At 35.0% G+C, this 24,222-nt stretch overlaps 2 protein-coding genes across 3 annotated transcripts in view; one reads left to right on the forward strand and one right to left on the reverse strand.

Annotated features, from left to right (window-relative positions):
- Positions 1–13,482, forward strand: part of SGPP2 (sphingosine-1-phosphate phosphatase 2) — a 46,645-nt gene extending 33,163 nt beyond the window's left edge. The window contains exons 3-6 of one of the 2 annotated variants that reach the window (XM_087965025.1): positions 5,514–5,693; positions 6,328–6,417; positions 8,579–8,609; positions 11,313–13,482. In XM_087965025.1, the coding sequence (XP_087821151.1) occupies positions 5,514–5,693; positions 6,328–6,417; positions 8,579–8,609; positions 11,313–11,485 (474 nt within the window). In that variant the 3' untranslated portion in view covers positions 11,486–13,482. The remainder of the gene's footprint in view (positions 1–5,513; positions 5,694–6,327; positions 6,418–8,578; positions 8,610–11,312) is intronic. The other variant, XM_087965024.1, reaches the window with a different exon arrangement.
- A 746-nt stretch (positions 13,483–14,228) lies between these two features.
- The window catches only part of FARSB (phenylalanyl-tRNA synthetase subunit beta), a 36,346-nt gene continuing 26,352 nt past the window's right edge, over positions 14,229–24,222 (reverse strand). The window contains exons 16-17 of the mRNA XM_026664145.2: positions 23,961–24,113; positions 14,229–14,854 (exon numbers count right to left, since the gene is read on the reverse strand). Coding sequence (XP_026519930.1) covers positions 14,703–14,854; positions 23,961–24,113 — 305 coding nt within the window. The 3' untranslated portion in view covers positions 14,229–14,702. The remainder of the gene's footprint in view (positions 14,855–23,960; positions 24,114–24,222) is intronic.

The raw sequence follows: 24,222 nt of genomic DNA on the forward strand, positions 1-24,222 counted from the left end.
AACCATTAATCATCACAAGTCTTTTTGCAGGTATTTTGAAAAATGTCAGTATCTGAAAGCTTTCGAGAGGGGACTGTTTCTTCACCTGGGTGATAATAAAAACATATGGTATTGCTATTAGTATCACCTGACGAGCTTGTATTGATGTTCTCCTTATTATATCTCAAGTCATAATATTTGCCAAGTATGATTGGAAAAATCAGAGTGATACTAGACTGATTTGACTTCCATGACCTAGTCCATTTATCAGATTTATTATTTTTGAAAATCTCAATTTTTATGAAATTCTATGCTACCAAACCCACTTAAAATTTCAACTGCATGCCAGGTTTCAGTGTTCTTCTGTACATCAACAAAGTTGATACTCTATTGATTGGCATATAGTTTAGAGATTTCTCCATATGTCTAGTAGCAGAGAAATGTGATGATTTCAATTGTAGTTTAGTCAAGTTTATAAATTTAACTGGAATTACATTTTACTGATACAGGCTACTTTAATAGAATCTTGACAATCTGACAGTCATTTCTTTTTTCTCTCATTCTCTTATACTCTAGGAAGCTAGAATGAAGCTAGTTTGTTTTGTTTCATTTTTTAATGCTTTCCTCACATTCCGAGCTTAAAACATCAGGATTGAACCATGGAGTCGTTGGTGCTGTTTGAGCTTGGCTGTATTCTAGAAGATGTTTCATTTCCCAATAAGTAACATCAGAAAGACATATTTTATTTGTTGCTGCATTGTTTCTCCAAGCTTCTCTCTAAGGCTCTCTACAGCAGCACACACAAGTTAATTTGTCCATCGCTGTATAATTCAGACTTGATTTTATTATAGACTGATCTGAGTTTACCAATGTTTGTTTTATTTACCTCTTGTACAATTAGGGTATCTCTCCAAAGTACAGGTAAAACTAGAAAAATTAGAATATAGTGCAAAAGTTCATTTATTTCAGTAATGCAACTTAAAAGGCGAAACTAATATATGAGATAGACTCATTACATGCAAAGCAAGATAGTTCAAGCCATGATTTGTCATAATTGTGATGATAATGGCTTACAGCTCATGAAAACCCCAAATCCACAATCTCAGAAAATTAGAATATTACATGCAATCAATGAAACAAGGATTGTACATAGAACAATATTGGACCTCTGAAAAGTATAAGCATGCATATGTACTCAGTACTTGGTTTGGGCCCCTTTTGCAGCAATTACTGCCTAAATGTGGTGTGGCATGGAAGCTATCAGCCTGTGGCACTGCTGAGGTGTTATGGAAGACCAGGATGCTTCAATAGCGGCCTTCAGCTCTTCTGCATTGTTCAGTCTCATGTCTCTCATCTTTCTCTTGGCAATGCCCCATAGATTCTCTATGGGGTTCAGGTCAGGCGAGTTTGCTGGCCAATCAAGCACAGTAATCCCACGGTCATTGAACCAGGTTTTGGTGCTTTTGGCAGTGTGGGCAGGTGCCAAGTCCTGCTGGAAAATGAGTCAGCATCCACATAAAGCTCATCTGCAGAAGGAAGCATGAAGTGCTCCAAAATCTGGTAGACGGCTGCATTGACCCTGGACTTATTAAGCACAGTGGACCAACACCAGCAGATGACATGGCTCCCCAAATCAATACAGACTGTGGAAACTTCACACTGGACTTCAAGCATCTTGCAGTGTGTGCCTCTCCATTCTTCCTCCAGACTCTGGGTCCTTGGTTTCCAAATGAGATGCAAAAGTTGCTCTCATCAGAAAAGAGGACTTTGGACTACTGAGCAACAGACCAATTCTGTTTTTCTTTAGCCCAGGTAAGATGCTTCTGATGTTGTTTGTTGTTCAGGAGCGGCTTGACAAGAAGAATATGACATTTGAAGCCCATGTCCAGGATCCGTCTGTGTGTGGTGGCTCTTGATGCGCTGACTCCAGCCCCAGTCCACTCCTTGTGAAAGTCCCCAACACTTTTGAATGGCCTTTTCCTGACAATTCTCTCCAGGCTGCGGTCATCCCTGCTGCTTGTGCACCTTTTTCTTCCACACTTTTCCTTTCCACATAACTTTCTATTAATGTGCTTTGATACAGCACTTTGGGAACATCCAACTTCTTTTGCAATTACCTTTTGAGGCTTTCCCTCCTTATGGAGGGTGTCAGTGATGGTTTTCTGCACAACTGTCAGGTCAGCAGTCTTTCCCATGATTGTGATTCCTACTGAACCAGAGTGAGAGACCATTTAAAGGCCCAGGAACCCTTTGCAGGTGTTATGGCTTAATTAGCTGATTAGAGTGGGACACTTTGAGCCTAGAATATTGAACCTTTTCACAATATTTTAATTTTCTGAGATTGTGGATTTGGGGTTTTCATGAGCTGTAAGCCATAATCATCTTAATTATGACACATCGCGGCTTGAACTATCTTGCTTTGCATGTAATGAGTCTATCTCATATATTAGGTTTACCTTTTAAGTTGCATTACTGAAATAAATGAACTTTTGCACGATATTCTAATTTTTCGAGTTTCACCTGTATGGCCAAATCCTCCAGCCACCATATTATTCTGCAATTGCTGGTAATACAGAAATTATTTGAATGCTTACATTTTAACTTTTGATTGCCAGAAAGCAGCACAAGTTGTGAAATCCACTCTCTCATATGCCATTCTTGGGGGGATGCCAGGTGGTGCGTGGAAAATAAGCTAGTAAGAAGCTGCTTCGCCAAAGCAGAAGATAAGGTCAGGTTTAAGATCTGCTCTACAGATTCAGCAGTCTGCTATAACCTGCACAGCCATCTAGTATTCAAGATACTGATTTTTCCAGGATTATTTAAGCTTTGCTGGAGGAATGTTTCATCCATCTACTAAACATGCAAATCTATTGGCAGTATGTAGTTTTCTGAAATTACCAAATCTGTCTGAAATATACAAGATGTTCATTTGAATCTCCTACCCTAACATCAAATCAGCAAAAATTTCTCATTTAATAAAGCAGGGCAACAAACTTCATATAGCAAGCAATATCAGGGGGCTTGATGTAATGATTTTTTTTAAAAAAAGTTTTTTTAACGGTTAAATGTTTTATTTTACGAGATGGCTAGGATCTAGCAGACTTGAAAAAGTAAAATATTTAATTGTATGCTAATTTCAGTCTGATGAAAGCTTAACTGATGAAGTCTGCTGTTGATCCCAAATATAGAATGAAAATGCATTTTGAAGTCATTGTTATATTACACGCATATGGCATTAACTGTTTCTCAGCTTTTTAGCCATTCACAATTTCATTTTGAATTTCAGTGGCTTATTTTCAAATACCTATTTTCACAAAAATAGTCATTTCTGTTCCATGAAAGTCATTTGTCAACGTATAAAAATGGTAAGCATTTTTTAAGAGTCATTTCACACCAAATCTCCAGATGTATACTGTTGATAAAAAGACCCTTGACCTTGAGGCCCAAACATTAATTCTGCTATCATTTTATGTGTTCTATGGTCATGAAAAGAATTGTGACACATCTGCAGCAAGTGATTTATGCAGATATTGAAGATGAAAATTACAATCCATAAATCTCCTATCTTAAATTTTCAAGGCTTCTGGAGCAGTTTTATATATTTTTTTCTCATGAGATTAGGAGTGGTAGAATTTTGAAGTTATTGCTGACAGTCATATTTGATGCCATGGTGTTCCGGATGCCTCCAGGTCACTCATATACTTTAGTTCCTTTTTGAACTTAAAAAGGAATTGTGTATAACTTGTGAACTTCATTTCATGAAGGAAGGTGTACCAAAGGAGCAGAAAAGATATTGATATTAAAGCTGGAAATAGGATAAAATTTAATTGAGATGGCATCTCTTTTTCACTAAATGCTGGGGGGCAAAGGGGAAACTTGCTAACATCAACTAAAAGAGTGGACATACCTAGAATCCAAATGATATCTACATTTTTCATAAGTGCATTCTACTTTACTCATTTTCTCCCATCGTTTAAAACCATTAAGTAAATTACTACTAAAGTTGAACACCCAGAAAAGTTTTACATAAAATTCAAGAAAGTAAAAAGAAATAAAGGAGAAAGAGAGCGAGAGAGAGATGCACGTGGGACAATATTTGGTAGAGAAACAATGAAAGATATAACCAATACACATTTTCTGGAATACAAAGTCTCACCTTGCAACAGGATGTGTCGCCAACTTCCAACGTGCTCTCCGTAGAAGTTTTTAACCTTTCTTTTCAGGGAACCGGGGCGGGGTGGGGAGCAAAGCTCAGAAGCAATATCTCCTGTAATGGCCCATGCCCATGGACTGGCCTCCATCAAAGGTCAAGCTGGTATGAAACTCTCCTTAGCGAATGAGGGAGTGGAAACTCTTAGCTTGTGGATTAGGCTTTAAATGTTTTCTGCTTTGATTGATATGTTTATTATACTTCTATATTCTATATAGTCTGTTATATGATTAGGTCATTATGCAAAATTGGTAAGTGAACAAACATTACTGTAATTTCAGCTCAACATAGTTTGTGTTACCTTTGCTCAAGGATGCACTAAGAAAACTACATTCCCCAAAAGTAGAAACACATTTTCTCTTTAGATGTAACTTGTAATGTTTGAAGTTATGATGTTCTCTGTTCTGACTTTCAAACATTTTACCTCCTGCATTTATGATGCATTGCTTTAGCATTACATTGACTTGTTTTGTTATTTTTAAATGTGTAATGTCACTGCTTAATGTTCCTGCCATTATCGATATTTTGCATTTTTAGATTACAGTCTTATTACTCCTAGAAAGGTCTTTGATGGTGCATAGAACAGTTTGGTTCTTCTGTTTTAGGGCCACAGGGGGAAAAAAGGTGGGAGTCCTATACTTCCTACCTGACCTCAGGTTTTTTATTCTGGGCCATTTAAAATTATTTATTAGTCTGTTTTTTGATAAGTCAGCAGCAAATGAATTACAGATGAATTAGACTTTTAATTCATATAATTCCAAGAACAACTTTCTCTGTATGTCTAGGAATTATGACATCTGGAGCTGATCAGGTTGGGGTAGGTTTCCCCCAACTACTTATCTTTAACCCTTGGGCAAATCTCTATCTTTCATTTTAAACTTTAAATAATGGTTTGCAGCCAGACTGTTTGAAGGACCACCTTTCCTCCGTTAGATTTATCCAACCCATCAGGGCAGGAATTCAGGGTATGGTGTGGGTCCCAAGTATTAGAGGTCTACATTAGTGGGACCATGAAAAGTGTCTTGGTGGTGGTGGCTCCTTCGCTATGGGGCTAAATTCCCATGAAGGTACGATTGCTCCTCCCCTGTTGCTTTTTTGAAAAACGCCAAAGACATGGCTATTCAGCAGGACTGGAGATCCCAAATGGAGATAGAGCTGATCAAGTGGCTTATCAGATGGTCTTATGGGGGGGCGGTATGGATTTTATTTTGTAGTTTTAATGTTGTAAGCCACCCAAAGTCAGCGGTGTATGAATTGGGCAGCCATGTAAATTTGCTTACTACGTAACTAAATAAACAGGAAAATGTCTCTTTGCTATTTCCAGGTAGTTATGTATATTGGTCAAGTCATGAAAGACCTTCTGAAGTGGCCTCGTCCACGTTCACCACCTGTTGTCAAGCTAGAAAAGAAGACGAATGCAGAATATGGAATGCCATCCACACATGCAATGGCAGCCACTGCCATCTCTTTCACTTTTGTATCTGTGACTGCAAACCAGTACAAGGTAGGAAGCAGCAATTCTGATTTAATCTAGTCAAGTTCCATGACCTAATTTCATTGCCTTATTTGGTCAAATATCAGTCCCTAAGCCTCAAAGTATTTCAGTGTTATTACAGTCCATTTTTGTTTCATCCTCTTCCTTCTCATGTATTGCTCTTCATCGGACAGTGTTAACAAGTTTTTAATTTTGGTTGAAAAAAGTCATTCCTAGAATATGGGACTATTTTACATCCTCAATCTCATTTCTGTAAAATGAGGATCTTTTGTCCCAGTGGGATTTTGGGGGGATATGCACAAATTCACTTTTGGGCACTACTTGATTAGTCTTTCAATTGTGGAGATGTTTATTTAGAGTTCTTCATTTAGCTTGGGGTACTTTGGAGGCTTATTTTGGAATGGAATCACTTGATGTTATCTACAAAACATTTCACCATCTATCTTCTTCAAGTAACTCATCCAAATAAGACTCTTGGGAAGCCGTAAGTTCCCTTTTCATTGTCTGAGTCGTTTCATCTCAGGTTTAGAAAAGGAAGATTCTAATTCTTTAGATTTATGGTATCCTCAAACTAAATTGTGGATGGACTGTTTTAAGTGATGAATAAAGATTTTATTAATATTCTTTCCCCTTATATTTTTAGTATCCACTTGAACTTGGACTGTTGGGAGCCTTCTTATTTTCATCTCTGGTAGGCCTCAGCAGAATTTACACAGGAATGCACACTGTGCTGGTAAGTTTTTACCATAGGTAACTGCTGGGAGATGAGAGGCAAGGAAAACAAATCATGAAATGCTCATGATGTCATCATTACTTAAATTACAGAATTTTGATGCAAGTCCATAATTGTGCAATTATTTAGTGACATCACTATGTGTATGTCATCATTTAGGAGTTATTACGGTTTGCATCGAATGTTACTGAATCTCTATATTACTCCTTATGATATGCCTATGTAGCTTGTTGGATTTCCCTTACCTGTTGTGTTAGTATAAATGGAAATATATATATATACTAAATGATTAAAAGAATATGTAGTTAAATTTTCAGAAGCAACTTATTTGTCACTTCTCACATGCCTCTCCTAAGCTTTCCACTTAAAGAAACCTAAGAAATTCTAGCATGATGTTTTCATAAACCAGGATTTGAAAATCAAGAACAGTGATTTGTTATTCTGTATCTAAAAGGAGAATAAGCCAAAATCTTTAGCTTGTTACTCTACAGCTCCCACTGTAAGTTTGACATCTGTGGAAAGCTCCTCTAACCAATCTTGCAAGAATTGTTTGGTACCACCTAGAACAAAAATTGAAGCAACTACTGCATGGAAATTTTTCTGGATACCTGATATATACTGAAAGTGGCTGTTGCTTTAATGAATAATCAGTCTGAAAATTAATCTTGTAAAATTTATGTGGTAGAAAAATTTGATTTTGATTATTTCACAGGTAGGATAATATTACAATTTATATTTCGAGAAATATCATTTTTTGGTTTGCATTGTAGAAGCAGCCAGCCAGTGAATATGGCATTATGTTCAAGATGTTAGCTTATAACTGATGCAATCTAGACTTATCAACTCTTAGCCATAAGTGTTCTTTAAGTAACTCTGGACCAGGAACTCTCAATCCATTATACCATTAATCCATTATACCACTCTGAAGGGTTGGGAGAGACATTAAGAATAGGAAGGGCTATGTATTCTGCCTTGAGCTAAAGAAAAGATAGGATATAGCAAAGTATAGCAGCAAAGTTAAATACAAAGCATTAAGTTAATTTTGTTTCTAATACAAGCTCAAAGAATCTGTAGACATCTCTCAAATCTGAACCTAAATAATAGAAAATTTGTTTCTTCGTGATTCAAGACTTTGCTCACTGAGGAAATATATCTTTATATGCCTTTAGGTCAGGGATGTCAAACTCACAGCCTGCAGGCCAGATGCGTCATGAACTGGCCAGGCCCATGCCCAATTTAGGAAAGGGGAAAAAAGTCACCATGCATCATGTGATGATGCGAGTTTGACACCCCTGCTTTAGATAGTGTCTAACACTGCCATTTGTACTTCTACTTTTCTTGAGGTGTGATCTAATCAAATTAGAAGAAATTATGAAGTAAAACTCCATTATTTTACCTCGTTTGCTATATAGTGCAGCTATGATCGAGTGCATTTACTGAAAGTTAGACTTCATGTTATTTACAGGATGGGAAGATCAAACAAGACATTTTAATGATAATTTCAGCTTAGTCATATAAACGTCTTAAATAATGATAGCTGCTAATGGCGACATTTGTTTTTTATTCATCACTATGAATTTTGATGGAAAACTCTTTACCTTATTAGATCAAGACATTTAGGTCAGAACAGAGAATTCTCTCTTCCCCATTATAGAGCTTAGTTACCCCAGTTAGTTAATCAATCAGTAAAAATTCTGTGCATATTTTTTCAGGATGTAATGATAGAAAAAAAATACTTCTTTAAAAGGGAAACCTTTGTTGGTTGTCTTAAAAGAGCATCATGACCTTCATGAAATTATATGTCAATTCATCTCAGTAGTTTACAATTCTGTGAATAGTTTTTCTTACCTCCAGAAATGAAATTAAGGATAAGATGTTCTGGAGTTTGAAGCTACTTATATATACAATAACATAGAGATCTCTATTAATGTGCTCATGTTTCTAAAATAAAATGCTACATTGATCTCCAGAAGTCTCAACTAGACTTTTCTGATTGATTTAGTAGTCTCTTTTCCCCCCATCAGGCTTTTTTCTGACAAAGGGATAACAACCTTTTGCAGTCCTGATTGCCATTAAATGATGGGATGGTCCATTCCCACCACCTAAAAGTCTTACGAGTTCTTGCTTCAAATTACTAATCTCATAAAATTTCATTACACAGGAGGGAATAAGAAACACAGGAGTACTTGGAGGTAAAGAACATGCTCTGGTGCCAGAGACAGCATAGTTCTTGACGAGATCTGTGTGTCACGCATAGTTGAATGAATGGAAAGCTTCAAAGTGAGGGAATGGGATATGTGGTATACCCTTTTCTGTCCCTGAATTCTGTGGAGTCAGCCAGAGTTCTGAGGACAGAGTACTCAAGTTTTCATGAGATGCAATATGCTAACAAAGCAGAATCCTGGGATACAAAATGTATTCAGATGCAAGATGTTTTTCAGAAAGGAAGACCAAGATGATAGGGTTGTGTGGGTGACTTATTTTCTACCCTGTTTTTGATCCGTGTGTTTACATAAATGACTGAATCGAGCCTTTCTGCATGTTATATGCATTTTCATAGATCCAATACAAATTATTTCCAAAGTAATTTAAATTTAACCAGTTTATTTATGTATATAAGTAAGAGTAAATTCTCCCAAATCAAACTTGACTCATGATTTTTACACAAACATATTCATGAGGTTTTCTTAGCATCAGTATAGCAATGACTTTCTATCACCTTTTTCTAGGATAGCTTTCAACTTCCTAGTCTAGCAGTAACTTGGGTTTCTTCTTGATCTGCCATTTATGTAGTAACCCAGTTCAATTCTGCTTAGTTTTTAAAGATCAGTTAAGGTAAGTGTGGGTGCTACAACACAAATAATCCCTTGGCAACACACCTTCAAGGATGTTCTCATCACATGCACGCACACACACACACAGAAATTCAGAATGAAATGCGGAGGAAGACATAGAGTGATTAAAATATTATATTGAAGTTTTATACTATATACAGTATATTGTAGCACGAAAAAAATGTATTGATGTTTGACATTGGTTGTTTCTTTTTGAATATCATCTTTATGCACATGGATTAAAAATATTTTTATTCACAAATGCAGGTGCTAATGAACCGTTAATCCCTAGAAATATTATATCCTTTTGCTTGAAGGCTACTCTTTATACTTCACACTTTTGTTTATTACAGCTAAATTATATGGCACTTTCCAAGAAAGATCGGGTTATTAGATTATTGCTAGCTCTTGTTTTAAACTTCTTGTAAATCCCATGTTGTTTCCATTTCTGACATAATCCCATATGGGAATAGTTCCAAAAGCAATTTTCTGAAGAAATCTATTAAATCCAACAGTAATAATTTATATTCGTATATACATATACACAGGGTTAAACCTAGATATACTCTAGTATACCTAGTAATTACAACCATTTGGCTATAGTATACTTGCTGTGTATCCTATTATAGTAGTGGAAGATGAAAACAAAATACCAGTGCCTCTAGGCCTTCATAAGACCATAAGGAGCACCATAATGTTTGAAATAATATAACCCTTGGCATGTAATGCAGGAATATGATGATGAACCACTTCAGTTTCTGCCAGGATGCAGGAGCAGCCAGCTCCAAATTAAGGATATAGTATCTGATCAATCAGAATTTAAAGAAATATATAAAATCATGGATTTTCTGTGAAGAAATTTGTACTAACATCCCCAGAATGATGCTTTCCAAATATTTGGACTACACCATCCCTGCTAGCAATAGGAGCTGTAATTCAATATCTCTGAAGGATAGCAGACTAATGAAGATATGTGTAGAATTAGTGTAATGACCATGCATATGTGTGTGAAAGAAAAACTTTCATGAAAAAAAACCTGTGATGGTATTTGTTTCTTTTGTATGGAATGGAATTAATTTGAAATTAATTAATTTATATACTAGCATTACTGATGTTTTAAACTTCTTTAGTGTAGATTATAGTAGCAGTAATGAAGTATTCAAAAACTGGTCTTTTGTTTTTCTTAATAAATGTAGTCAAGATGACTTCAGGAGGGTGTACATCACTGAACACCCTCCAGATTCCCTCTTTGAGTTAAATGGGTAGTTCAGAAATATGAAAAATAGATAAAAAATAAGATCGATCTACTATAGTCACAAATAATTCAGTTTTCATTAAATAACATGACATCAGGCAGTGGGCTCCAATCGTTGGCCTAAAATCACCCACAAAAAAGTAAACTAAGGAAGGAACATTAATTCTTGCAGAGAAATTACGAAGTTATTAAACTAAGTGCCTTTGGAGATTCTCAGTCATCCAGGAAATGGTTTTCCTAAAGCAGTTCAGAATGAAGAACTTTCTTGGATGAGAAGTGAAACGTTTTCAAAGGAAAAAAACAAAGAAAGTCTAGTTGCCTTTGGAAAGAACAACTTTGAATTATTAAACTGAGAGATTACAGGACAGAAAGGCTGATGCAAACAAAAGACTGACTTTTTCTTTCTTTCTAGCCATCAGAAATCTTAATTTAAGAAGTATTACTTCATTGCCTTTCAGCAAGAAGATCCAAATCTAAATTGTGGGTTTGCATACAGTGATATATGAGTATGTAGTCTGTCTATACATCTTACCTTAATTCTGCAAATACTGCTCTTGCAGAAATTCTTTCCTGTCCTCCGCCCATGAAGAGTATACAAGTGATAAAGATTCCTCAGTTAAATTTTGCTTCGGTGAAGTAGTAGGAGTTGAAGGACATACATCATACCAGGCTTTTGCATTTTAGTTATGTTTCTCTTTGGCATTTATTCTTAAGGTATTTCTTCGTATGTCTACTAGACCTATAATGTTCTAAACCTGTTTTTCAATTCATACTAGTGTCTCTAATATCTTTATGTGTTTTTCCAGGATGTCGTTGTCGGCAGTCTAATTTCCTTATTTTTGACTGCTGTTTCCTCTCCTACGTGGGATATTGTGGAACACTTGATGCTCACCAGCCCTTTCTGTCCAGCATTCTGCATCATTGTGCCCCTGTTCTTGTGCTACAATTATCCCAAACTAGATTATTACAGTCCAACTAGAGCGGATACTACCACTATTCTAGGAGCTTCTGCAGGAGCAATTATTGGGTTTTGGGCAAATAATCACTTTGGTTCAAATGCTGCATCTAAAGGTGTCATTTACAGTGTTTCTTCCATCACTAGTGAAATTATCTTGCTAGTGCTTGCAAAATTTATTGTGGGGATTGGTGTTTTAATGATCACACGGCAGTTTGCCAGAACTATCGTTCGTAAATCATTATGTTCTTGGCACAAGGTTTCTAACAGTGATGTTGTAGCTATGCGGCAAACAAAAATTGAAGTGCCCTATAAATTTATAACCTATTCTTCTATTGGTCTAAGTGCTACAATGTTTGTGCCACTACTATATACATTTTTTGGATTAAATTAAATGCTATGCATTTGTTTTGTTTTTTAATTGTCCAGATTTTGGACTGCAAATTAAAAAGATTTGCAGTAGCTGGGGGGCTGGGATGATGGGAGAATGGAATGTGCCTTTTGCATAAGCTCTTTAGGATTGCTAATACTGGAGATTAAAGATGGGATTTAGTTATTCTAGTATTCAGTGTGAGAGAGATGGTCACTGACCAAAAAAGAAAAATAATCGGGAATGGCGTTTAATTCTATGTATATTGATGTATTATTACTAAGAATTACCAGCTTTGTAAGTTTGCATTGAGGAAACAATATAGTACAATATCAGTCTTCATCAGTTTGTAAACATATGTGCCTGGGGATAAATGCAATCTATGATCTTCCTTGGAATGGAGATGCCGCACTATTCCTCTAGGGCAGTGATCGCTAACCTTTTCTGCACCGAGTGCCCAAAGTGCGTGCATGCACATGCATCCCCAAAATCCTGCACATGCGCCGCACTCCCGTGCATGTGCCCTGCCCCCTGTGCATGTGTCCTGCCCCATGCATGCGCGCACACCCCACGCATGTGCAAACGTATCCCCCACGCATGTGCACATATCCCAAGGCATGCAGCCTGCCCCGCGTATGCACCCCGGCCTCCACACATGCGCAGCAGAGACCCAAAGACCAACTGGTTGGCGGGAGGCACACACACACATGCGTGGCAGAGTTGAGCTGAATCGACAGCTTGTGTGCCCACAGGGCTCTGCGTGCCACCACTAACACGCGGGCCATAGGTTCACCATCACGACTCTAGGGTTTAAATGGCCCTGCCAGTCTCCATCCTAACCTTTTATCTTACATACCATAAAAATAGAGGTCTGAATTTTAATTTTTCTCTGATTTGTATTTTTGAATAAGAAGGGGTCTGAAAGATATTGATCGTATGAAGACATAAAATTCTTACTTCAAAATACTGTAGATGTTTCTTAGGAATGTAGCACTGACAGCATAAAGGAAGCAGCATTTTGCATTCTAATGCTAATGCAAGAAAAAGTTGCTGAGTTGCTTGTCAGTTTTTTTTCTTACTCATTCTCGTTCTAAACGTTACAGATGAGCAGGGGTGGATGAGATGATTGGTTATATGAAAGCACGTATGGAGACTGGAATAATTTATTAGTGGTACTGGTCAATTATTCTTCATATTTGCATTATAACGGGACCAGAAGACAGTAAAACCTCCATATCATAGCTTTTAATTTAACAGATTTTAGATATAAAATGTTTTTGTTTGGACTTCACCTCTATTCACTTACATCACGAATATAATATAATTACATAAATGAGGTAACCTATATAAATTGGAGTTTAACAAACATCTGAAGGATATACTAAACCATGGCTTTACTGTACAATGCATTATTGAATTAAGTAGGACAAATCTATTTGAAATAGATTACTGAATGTATGTTGTCTTCCCAACAGCTTTGGGTTTGTTTACATAACTTTTTTTATGAAGAGCACCTAGTCTATGCTGTTCAACAAGACTGCATGTATATGTTCTTATTTATAAATTATACAATGTTTCTATTTTTGTATCATTTTACTGTTATATGCTAAATACATAATCTGAAAAAATACCATCAATTGCTACATTCAAATTGTGTGTTTCTATATTTTTTAAATTAATACATACGTCATATATCTGTACCTGTAGTATATTATATAGCAAGAGAATATTTCAAAATATAAATGTCAAATGCTCTTAGCAAGGAAGCACTAACAAATACAGAATTTTCTGATTACATTTTTAGTTCTTGTAGAATATGAATTAAAATGTTAAGCAAGACTGCTTGCAAACATATAGAACTAGATATGGACACTACGTAATGGGTTCATGATTAACATTGAAAGGAGGCATTCAGATCCTATAGCCTTGCCTCTATTAATTTGATCACTCCATCCAAGTGGTCTATACGTTAAAGATATTTATTGGGAATTCATTTAACAAGTGAGATTTTTCAGCATAAATCACTAGTGTCCCAAATTTGGGAATCCATTTAACAAGTGAGATTTTTCAGCATAAATCACTAGTGTCCAAAATTTTGCTTCAATTCCCTGTAATCTCATCATCACCACAACTTCAGTTCTCCTATGATCATTAGTTGGGCATTTTTTCATCGAAAGACTTAGTTACTCAATATGAAAATCTGCAAGACAACATCATGATGTCTAGAGGAGAAAAATATATTTCAGGCATTTGCAACCACAGTACATACAAATGGCAAAACTTCCTTATTCTATTTCTAGTATAGGAAAAAGCAGAGTCCATGGAAAATTTACTCTAACACACAGCTACTTGCAATTGTATATACTACAACTAAAGGTAAATGAGTAGGCAAATAAATTTATTTTGACCATCTTTTTAATAGAATAAAAATGTATGGTGTAGCTACCATGGGGGGGGGGGGACACAAGTTTATTTCTGCTTACAAGACACATGTATGCTTAGGAAAAATTTAACCTCTCAATTTAGTTAACATTTGTTTTTATAAATTATCACTCTATTTGGAGCAGCTGCCATAAGTTAACAGTCTATATTTCAATAACTAGATCATTTGAGATAACAAAAAATATTTAGCCAATACATATTTATGATACTTGACTGAACTTTGCCTTTAAAAAAAAAGGACTGATGTCCTTAACTGTTAAAAAGAGCCTTTAACTGGTTAACAAAGCTTTTATTATTACGGTAATAAGGTATTAAATCCTAATAAAGCCTAATGTAACATTGGTCTAATAGTTTGACATACAGAGAACTGCTAGGCAGTAGCAAGACGAAATAAAATGGAGAATGAAGTTGGGCCAAAGGAGGATGTTCTTACTGGAAAGGCTCAATTGTGATTTCTAAAGCAGAACAGGGCATGGTGAGCTCAAATTTGGTGACAACATCAGGATGAAGAACCCCCAAGTTCCCAATGCTCTGTCCCTTGGCAAAGATCTCAGCACAACGACCAGGGAAGAAAGCAGAGTCTGAAAGCAAATAAAGGGACAATGGAGTAAGTATTTCTAGGAACAAACAGAAATCAGAGATTAACTCTCAAGAGCACCTAAGTTTCAGTTGGAATGGTTGCAAGTGAACAAAACTGGCTTCCCATTTTAGACTATTAACACAATCGAGGAAAAAAAAGCATTTGAAAAGGAAGCCTTTTTTTCAGAAATATTTCTTTATTTGTTTATTTAAAAAGTTGGGAAAAGTTTTGCCAGGAGACAAATCCTATTTAAAATCTACATTTTCAACACAAGGTGTCCAAGTAGTTAATTAAAAAATTAAAGCTTTTAATTTCTAGGTAAAATTAGGCTACAGATTCAAATAATTACAATGGAAATATCTATATTATAACCCCGCTTGCATTTTTTTTCATAGAAATATCAATAGAATTTCATAATTAAATGGTGATATGAAATTCTAAAGTAATAATGTAAACCCTGTTCTGAGCAAATGTCCGCAGGATTCTATTTCAATAAGATATTTTGTGAAATTGATCTAAAAACTTTTTCATCAGATTAATAATCTGGTTGTGAATTACAGTATAAAATATGTGGGTCTTCCAACTGCATTGCTTGGGATGGTTCATCCTAAAACATTGTCATTAGGATATTTTATCCTAAAAATTATCTGTTTGTATCTCTCCATCTCACGTTGGATTTGTAAAGAAACTTATTATTACTAGGCTCATATTGCCACATCTGAGATTTTTCAGTTGTATAACATTGTAAAGTCATGCACAAGGCAAAGGGGGGGAAGGGCTGTAAAATAAACCTCAAAAGTTTAATAGAAGTAGTTCTAAAATCATTAATATTAAATATAGCTGATTAATGCAAGGGATCTAACAAGCATTTTTTAAAAAAAGAATAAGCTACTGTATTAGAAAACATTTCCATAAATTATCTCAAGCTTAGTGGATCAGCAGTAATCTCATTGTGTCTTCAGTTGTTTCGCAAATGTGTACCTGTGAAAACAGGATGATGTGAGAAGCTGAATTACAGCAACACCGCTTTATTTAGATTTATGGATTCTGCCACAAGAAAAAACAATACAGAACTGAAAGTAATAATGTCAATATGTAATATCATAATGGTCACTATTAAATCACTTCTTCGCTTGCAAATATGCACATGGACATAGTGGGAAAAATATTAAAAAGTACTTATACTGTGCAATGCAGGCTGGATCTAGCTATGATTATTTAAAAGTTAGGTTGCAGTATCCTCTTAAGTCTTTACCACTTTACAAAGAACAATTAAAATTTACAAATTACAAAACAATTAGTTTTGTATGAACTACACTATCATGGAAGGCTAATTTCTCAGCAAAAGTGCTCCTCTGTTCACAAGAGAAGATGTATGCTAATAGACTGGCCTAAAAATATGCAAACAGTTCTACAGAGGAATTATTGAGTCTATCATCTGCACTTCTATAACTGTCTGGTTTGGTTCTGCAACCCAACACAGACTTCAGAGGATAATTAGGACTGCAGAAAAAACAATTACTACCCACCTGCCTTCAATCGAGAACCTGTATAATGCACGAGTCAAAAAGAGGGCTGTGAAAATTTTTACAGACCCCTCACATCCCAGACATAAAACTGTTTCAACTCCTTCCCTCAAAACGACGCTATAGAGCACTGCACACCAGAACAACTAGACACAAGAACAGTTTTTCCCTGAAAGCCATCACTCTGCTAAACAAATAATTCCCTCAACACTGTTCAACTATTACAAAGTCTGCACTACTATTACTGTTAATCTTCTCATCACTCCTTATCACCCATCCCCTCCCACTTGTGATTGTAGGACTGTAACTTTGTTGCTTGTATCCTTACGATTTATATTAACTGTTTCCTAGTATGATTTGATTGTTGATTGTACCCTATGACTATCATTAAGTGTTGTACGTTATGATTCTTGATTCTTAACGAATGTACCTTTTCTTTATGTATACCGAGTATTTACACCAAGACAAATTCCTTGTGTGTCCAATCACACTTGGCCAATAAAGCTATTCTATTCTGTTCTGTTCTGTTCTGTTCTGCTCTGCTCTGCTCTGCTCTGCTCTGCTCTGCTCTACTCTACTCTATTCTAAGAACTAATCAAAGTGGGTACAGAGAGTCTTATTTCTCACAGGTAACAATTTTCTTTTTATTTATTAATTTATCTTTTTTTGGGAGATTTACAACAAGTAAAAAATGCATGATGCTCAGAATGCATTGGCATATTAGAGTTGCCACATCTGTAGTATAATAGCAGTATGCTTGAGTTGTTTTAAGGACCAATAATGTGCATGCAATTTCTGTTAAAATTACATGAAGTAAAATTCCTACTGCTTTGAAGAATATTTCTTAATGAAACTAGATTTTATTAAACTTGAAAGATTTCATTTTCAAATGCAAACATAAAAATAATTTATGTGAAAGAAATTCTTCAGCCCAATGGCATCTGCTTCTTAACGAGGTCATAGCAGACATCTGGCCATACATGTTTTCAATATATTAATTGGACTTTAATCCTGTATGAATGCATATTAGATTCAAGAACAATTTTGTAGTTAGGGTCAGCAAACATGTCAGCTCCTGTTATAAGAAAGTTCCCCGTGAACATAAATTGTTATCTTCCATGGTTAAAAAAATTGCAAAAAGGCTTCCTGTGAATTAATACACATAAAATGTTATTTTTCATGGTAAAAAAAATCTCAAACTATATCAAGTCTGTTCCTCCTAACTACTGAATTTTGTTGGTTCACAGGGGTTCTGTCCTAATAGTCAAATCAGATGGCCTAAGGCTGGGAATCACCAAACTACAGAGTAAGATGTATTGGCAAGTATATCTAATAGGTTAAAATTGTATTATATGATGCAGAAAAAGATGGAATCATATAAAAACACACATATTAAACCTCTACTTTAAAGACCATAAAATTAAGACCTTATTACATGCTTTTAAACTCAAATGCTTCAAGGAATTCAAAAGACCAGACTGAATTTGAAAGTATATGAGTACTATAAAAGATAATTAAGGAAGATAAAACAAAAATTCCAAAGACTTTAGATAAACATACTTGCCTTCTGAAAATGGCAGCTCTAAAACTTTTTAAACCCTACAACATCCAAATAAACTAAAATCAATGATCCATAGTAAGAAAAAGATTTCTGAAATGCTTTGAGGTTCAAAGAATTCTGTTATTAAACTTATGTCCCTAAGAACTGATAATTGTCTTTGTGTTCTAACTCCAAGACTGCTTTGATTATTCAGGGTATCCTCTTTGGTCACTAATCCAATGGAAAACCTGGTCTTTAGCCTATTTTCTGGTTAATTGACCTTCAAAGAACTTGTTGAATTCTCAGTATGCTTTACTGTCAAATAGCCTATACATAGCTTCTTTTCTTTATCAATCACCTTTCCATATTTGGAGTGAAAAGATTAAGGAAATGATATAGGATCAGAGTTAGCATCAGCTTTAAAGACTATACTGATTCAACTCAAAGCTTGAAAACAGTAAGTAAACAAAAATTAGATGTCAGGCTTCAATAATTAAGAGGAAGGAACTCTGCTATCCAGCATGATTATTAAAGGCTCAGTCCAAAATTTCCAAGAATTAATGCTTATTATCTTTACATGAAATGGAAAAAAATAGTATGGTACTTGCTGATTACAAACATTGTGCATTCATAAATCACATCAGGACTGATATCATCAGCCCTGAAAAAAGTAATATCTTTTCTAGGCAGTATAAGGAATTATTTTGCTGAGCTTGTGGAAGGTTAGTGTAATCTAACTGCTTAAGTTATAACTATGTAGAGATTGGGAGCATGGAAGCAAGGAACGTTTGCAAATACATGAAAAGACAACTTCAAAATGCTAGATATACTATACTATGTTATTTATTGTTTACATTTATAAGGCTGATCATTCTGGGTGGCATATAGAATAAAAATGAATAATAAACTAAAACAAAAAGGAAAAAGAAAAACAATCCAACCATATACATTAAACATACAAAATATACAAATATAAAATGTGACCAAGCAATATAGGAGAGCGAGCTAAAGGGCAGTCTCGCTCAATTGGATCCTAATGCCTGGAGGAAGAGCAGATTTCCTAAAGGTAGCAGAGTTGGGGCCTTATCATATAGGCAGGGATCACTTAGGAGATCAGGACAACCACAGAAAAGGTATACTTTCTTGATCCCTCATTAATTATATATTTATAATGAAAGGCCATGGTTTACTAAATTTTGCAATTAAACAAAATTGTGCAAATAAAATATAACAAAATACAGTTGTTATTTTTCTACTTTGCAATGTCTTTCTAAGCTATTTTCTACTGCAGATCATTTTCCATGAAGAAACGTGATTTTGCATTTCAAATAATATAATATAATTTATTCTCTACTATTCCCTAACATCTCTAACACACGTCCCATATGAAAGGGTAAGAAGAAAAAGAAGTTTACTGTTTACAAAACAAGCATAAAACAAGTAAACTGATCTGTGTAAGGAGAGTGTACTGGAAGAGAAACAGTTAACAGCCACTAAAGTTCTTAATACATGCAAGCTAATCCCCTAATTCAACAAGTACCTCTCATCCCTTTTTTGAAGATCAAAAAGAAAACTTTCTTTTACTGTATATTTGAAATCAGTGGGAACAGGTGTGGATTCTGGATAGGTATGCAGATGAAAAGGTATAATTACCTAGCTAGTCCACTTCAGAATCAAGGGGTCGGAATTCCCATTAAGAGGAAACATTTCACTTTTGTAACTTTCGTAATGAAGTATGTTTTTAATAAAATAAAGCTTAATACACATTAGTGTTTACATCAGCTGGCTAATACCTTTCTACAGCAGGATACAATTTTCCAGTGGTAATTTAATGCAAAATGTAAAGCAGATCAAACAATAGTTACAAACACTGTAAAATATAAGAGAAACAGACCAGAAACTGAACTCAGAGTCTGGTTTTCCAGACTATTTATTTTTGTTTATTTCTATTTCGTATTTCTAAACCACCCATCTCCCTCAGAGTGATCTTCCAACGTGGCGCCCTTTTTCATTCTAGGTCAGACAATCAGGGCAAGAACTAATTTAGCTTCCATATCCTGCTGCTCCTCGAGTCCCAGCAGTTCTTGCTAGCATGGCTAATTGTATATAAGGATGAGCCACAATTTCTATACTGTATCCTTGCTTTATGGAAAAGTATAGATAGAAATGTAAATTTTCCCATGGCAATTTATTTTCCCAGGTCAAAGTTTCTAACTACTATGAAATCAATTACAAGAAGTATGGTGGCTCCCATGGTTAGGACACTGGGTTGGCAGTTAGCAAGCCCATGACTTGAGACCTGAGTACTGCTGCGTGGCAGGGTGAGCTCCCTTAATTTGTTCCAAGTCAGTGAAGGGAACATGAAAGGAGCACCGGGAAATGGTGATGTCACCAGTTAATCCTTTCAGTGATTTGAGAGAAGGTGTGCTTGCAAAGGTGCTCATGTGATAGGCACCCAATCCCAGAAAATATGTTTGAGGTAAGGAGACACCATCAACAACCCCACCCAACCCCAAAGCTTTCTACTGCACTCTGTTAGCATCTCTTTACCTCAAACATTCCGCTCCTCAGGGATCATATTGCCACCTTATGGGCCTAGGAAAATACAAAATTGTAATGAAAGTGCCAAGAAGTAGAGCACGCATACCTACAAAGCTTCTGAAGCAGCACATCTTCTGCCTTGAAACTGAAACACTACACATCCACAAAGTGTGAACTATTCAACGTAGGTTATAGATGACAGAAGACCTGGTAAAGGATATGTTTTATAATAAGGTACCTATGCGATAGACCTCTATGTTATCTATATACCATCATATAATGTGTTAGTTTCTAAAAAGTGGAATTGGAACCAATTCGGGGTTGCTTTTTTAAAAACATAGGATATGTTCACATTCCTTTATGAAAGTTTATATGATGAACAATCCATTTCACTCCGCAAATCAAAACTTTATGCAATCCATATATGGAGAAGGTAAAGAACAGAAAGTATTTCTAATTCTATAAATAGTTCTCCAGTTTTTGGAGGTCAGATTTTGTCTTATAAATAAGCCCATTTCTCAGCACGGAAAAAGAAAAAGGGAGGGAGGGAGGAAGGAAGGTATTTTAGCACTGTAGTTTGGCTATTCTCACGGTAGTCTAAGCTCTTACTGTGTTGAGTTCTATGAATGCAGAAACACCTGCTAGTCAACTTACTTATGGTTGGCAGTTTTCATGCTATTTAACAATAATCTGGTCAATTAGGAAGTGACATGATAAGTATTTCTTTAAAAAACACCTTCATCAAAAAGGTGGCTGGTATTTTTATAGAATGAGAAACATTAGCTCTGGAAATAGGTCATTTACCCTTACTGTCTGAAAGAAAGTTAATGGTATTAACCACTAAGAGAATGAAGTAAGTTTTAAAATAGCCAAAAATATTGACTACCAACTAGTAGCTTTCTTTGGACTATTAACTTCAGTAAATTATAACCCATCATTAGTGTCTTTTATGTGGTTTTTTTTAAGTTCTAGGAGTTGGACACATAATTATAATTTAATATTGTTGCTATTTAATGTTGTAGAAACGGGATTATGAACAAGCAAATATGCTCTCACAATCAAATGCAACTCAATGTAACCTGTATAAGGAAGAAGTCTGAAACAATTGTGGAATTTTGCCAAATGATTCAACATTAGGCTGCTGTAACGATCTGTATGACATAACTATAAAACAGTAGCTTTCCAGTGACATAAAGGCCAAAAGAGAAGTTTCACAGATACTGTTTCAGATTTCCAGTGATTGCTTGTCACTTGAGAATAACAAAAGAATAACTTTTAAAAAGTTATTATTAATTTTCACACTTTTACTTGTACTTTTACCTTCAAATGGGAGGTATTATAGAGGCACATTAACATGAGTTAACATCAAACACAGTAATTTTTTAATACAATTTAAAGTTGAGCATGTTCTATTTTTCATGAAATATTTTGAATTATCTTTAATGAGAGAATTAAATAAAACATTGGGCATTAAATAAATCCAAGAAGAAACATACTTGCACCTTTTAATACAAAACTTAGAATACTAATCTTTTTTAAACAAATCTTCATTGTATCCTTTCCACAGATTAATAATATATTTCTACCCCAATTTTTTCAAAGATATGACTCAATACTGGCACATTTAAAATTTCTAGCTGGTTTACTATTTTTATACTGATAGAAATACTGAAACATAGAAATATTTATAGTAATCAGACTTGATATACTAAGCATGCATCTCCAGCAACTAGTTAATACTAATTACATGGACTTACTCAGTATCATATCCTAAATAGGTTTCTGGTTATGTTAGGAGAGAAAATCAAACTCAATGGGAAGGTAACTTTCCCAACATTACATTTAAACTCTTAACTTATGTCAGCTCAATTCTGGATCATAGCTTGCAATTATTCCTGTGACTCAAATTCCTTTGTCTGAGGGAGGAATGAAAGTTCAGCAATTCACTCCTTAAGCTTAAAAATATTAGATATTATTCTGCAATTGAGTTTTTAAAAATATGAACTTATTTAGGGTGTACAAAGCCTGACCAAAGCAGTCTGCAGCACATCTGTAAGACAAAAACCATTACTTACTGTAGATTAGAGTGTGACAAATCAAATACAAGTGTTTCAATTTTTGGTTTCTTTCTTCTCTCGTTTTTATAACTAAAGCATGATTTATTTATTTTTTAAAAATATAGTTCCACGTTTGACATACCTTAATAATTTTTACTTTCCAAATATTTCAAAAGGAAAATGGCAGAATGCAACTATTGTCAGCAACTGGTCATGTCAACAATCCCAGGATTTACAATCTAAAATTAAGCAAGGGCCTGCCAATTTAAAATCTACCATTTTCTGGAAATGTATCATACATAGTACTATTTAAAGGTGTATTGACACCATAATGTGTTTAAGTCCTAACAGATCTGACAAAAGCAGCTTGGTAGGCTGTTGTAAAGATACAATAATTGAAAAAGCCAAGCCTGGATTGAATCTTCATTATCTTAAATTAATGGATCAAACTGATGATTTATTAGACTAAGAAATCACTCAGATAGCACTAAAAATGGCTGCTCCTGGGTATACTTTTCAATACCTTTATCAAGAACTCAAAGGAACATCCATCAGGCTCCCCGACCAGTGGGCTGTCCCAGATGACACTGAAAATCTCATTATATTACCCGTAAAATGTATCTTGCAGCCTTGAGAATCTTTTTTCATTCATAATACACACACTAGACTTTAGATTAATAGAGGCCAGAAAGAGCAAAGCAGCAGCAACAGCAACAGCATTTAAAACCATTTCTCCCCAAAGAAAGCAAACTTAAGATTTGAAACAGACATTTTTCATCTCAATTAATTTACAAGTATATTACTTACATATAAAAAAAACCACAAAATGATTGTTTACATGGGACAATATTTGTAGCATTTACTATAAAGTTAATCAGAAAATATAATATTTCCTGGATATACCAAAACGAATTCAAGAATACTATTTTTGGTTAAGTCAATTTAATCATATTTTCCTTAAAAAACAACAACCCAGGATAATATAACAAATACAACTTACAGTATATTTTTAAACAGCAGAAGAAACAATTTCCCCCACTTTTTGTTTCTGTGACCAGAGTTGCTGCTGAAATCAGTTCTCATTTAGTTCATACCAGCTTGGAATATTTAATTTTTCAAATACTTATACAAGCTTCCTTGTTTGATTATTTCCAAAGCTGCTGTTGAAGCTAGATACTACCTTCCATATGTGCAGAATAGAATTTAACAAACTATTGTTAACAAAGTTTCATAGTGAACAATAGCACTATTACAATTATATAATAACCTTGTATTTAGAATAAAGAGACCAGTTACAGTATTTGTGAAGACAGTGTAACTTAAGAAAATAACAACCCTAAGCTACAGAACAATGGGTTTCAATTATAAGTCATTAAGAGCTGGACATTTTATTTAACACAGATGTACCAGAACATCCAAATGTATTTTCATATGCTGGCTTACCTTCAGCTGCTTTAATATAATATCCATTCTCTTTACTTGGAGGGACTTCCAGGAGCTGCATGATTCTATCCAATAACCCATGAATTATCTCAAAGCCAGGGTTTCTGTTATAATAGATAGCACAAAGATGCCTATGGTTTTTTGCACCTACATCTAAAGAGGGAGAAAGAAACAAAAAAATCAACAATTCTGTAAAACTTGCATTTAAAGACCGCATGTGTTCCTATCAGGTATCCACGTTTAACAAAACCATGGGTAGCAA

Source organism: Notechis scutatus, chromosome 4, assembly GCF_049901735.1.
Source record: "Notechis scutatus isolate UNSWTSFEM ecotype Mainland chromosome 4, rNotScu1.2, whole genome shotgun sequence".
Classification (NCBI taxonomy): Eukaryota; Metazoa; Chordata; class Lepidosauria; order Squamata; family Elapidae; genus Notechis; species Notechis scutatus.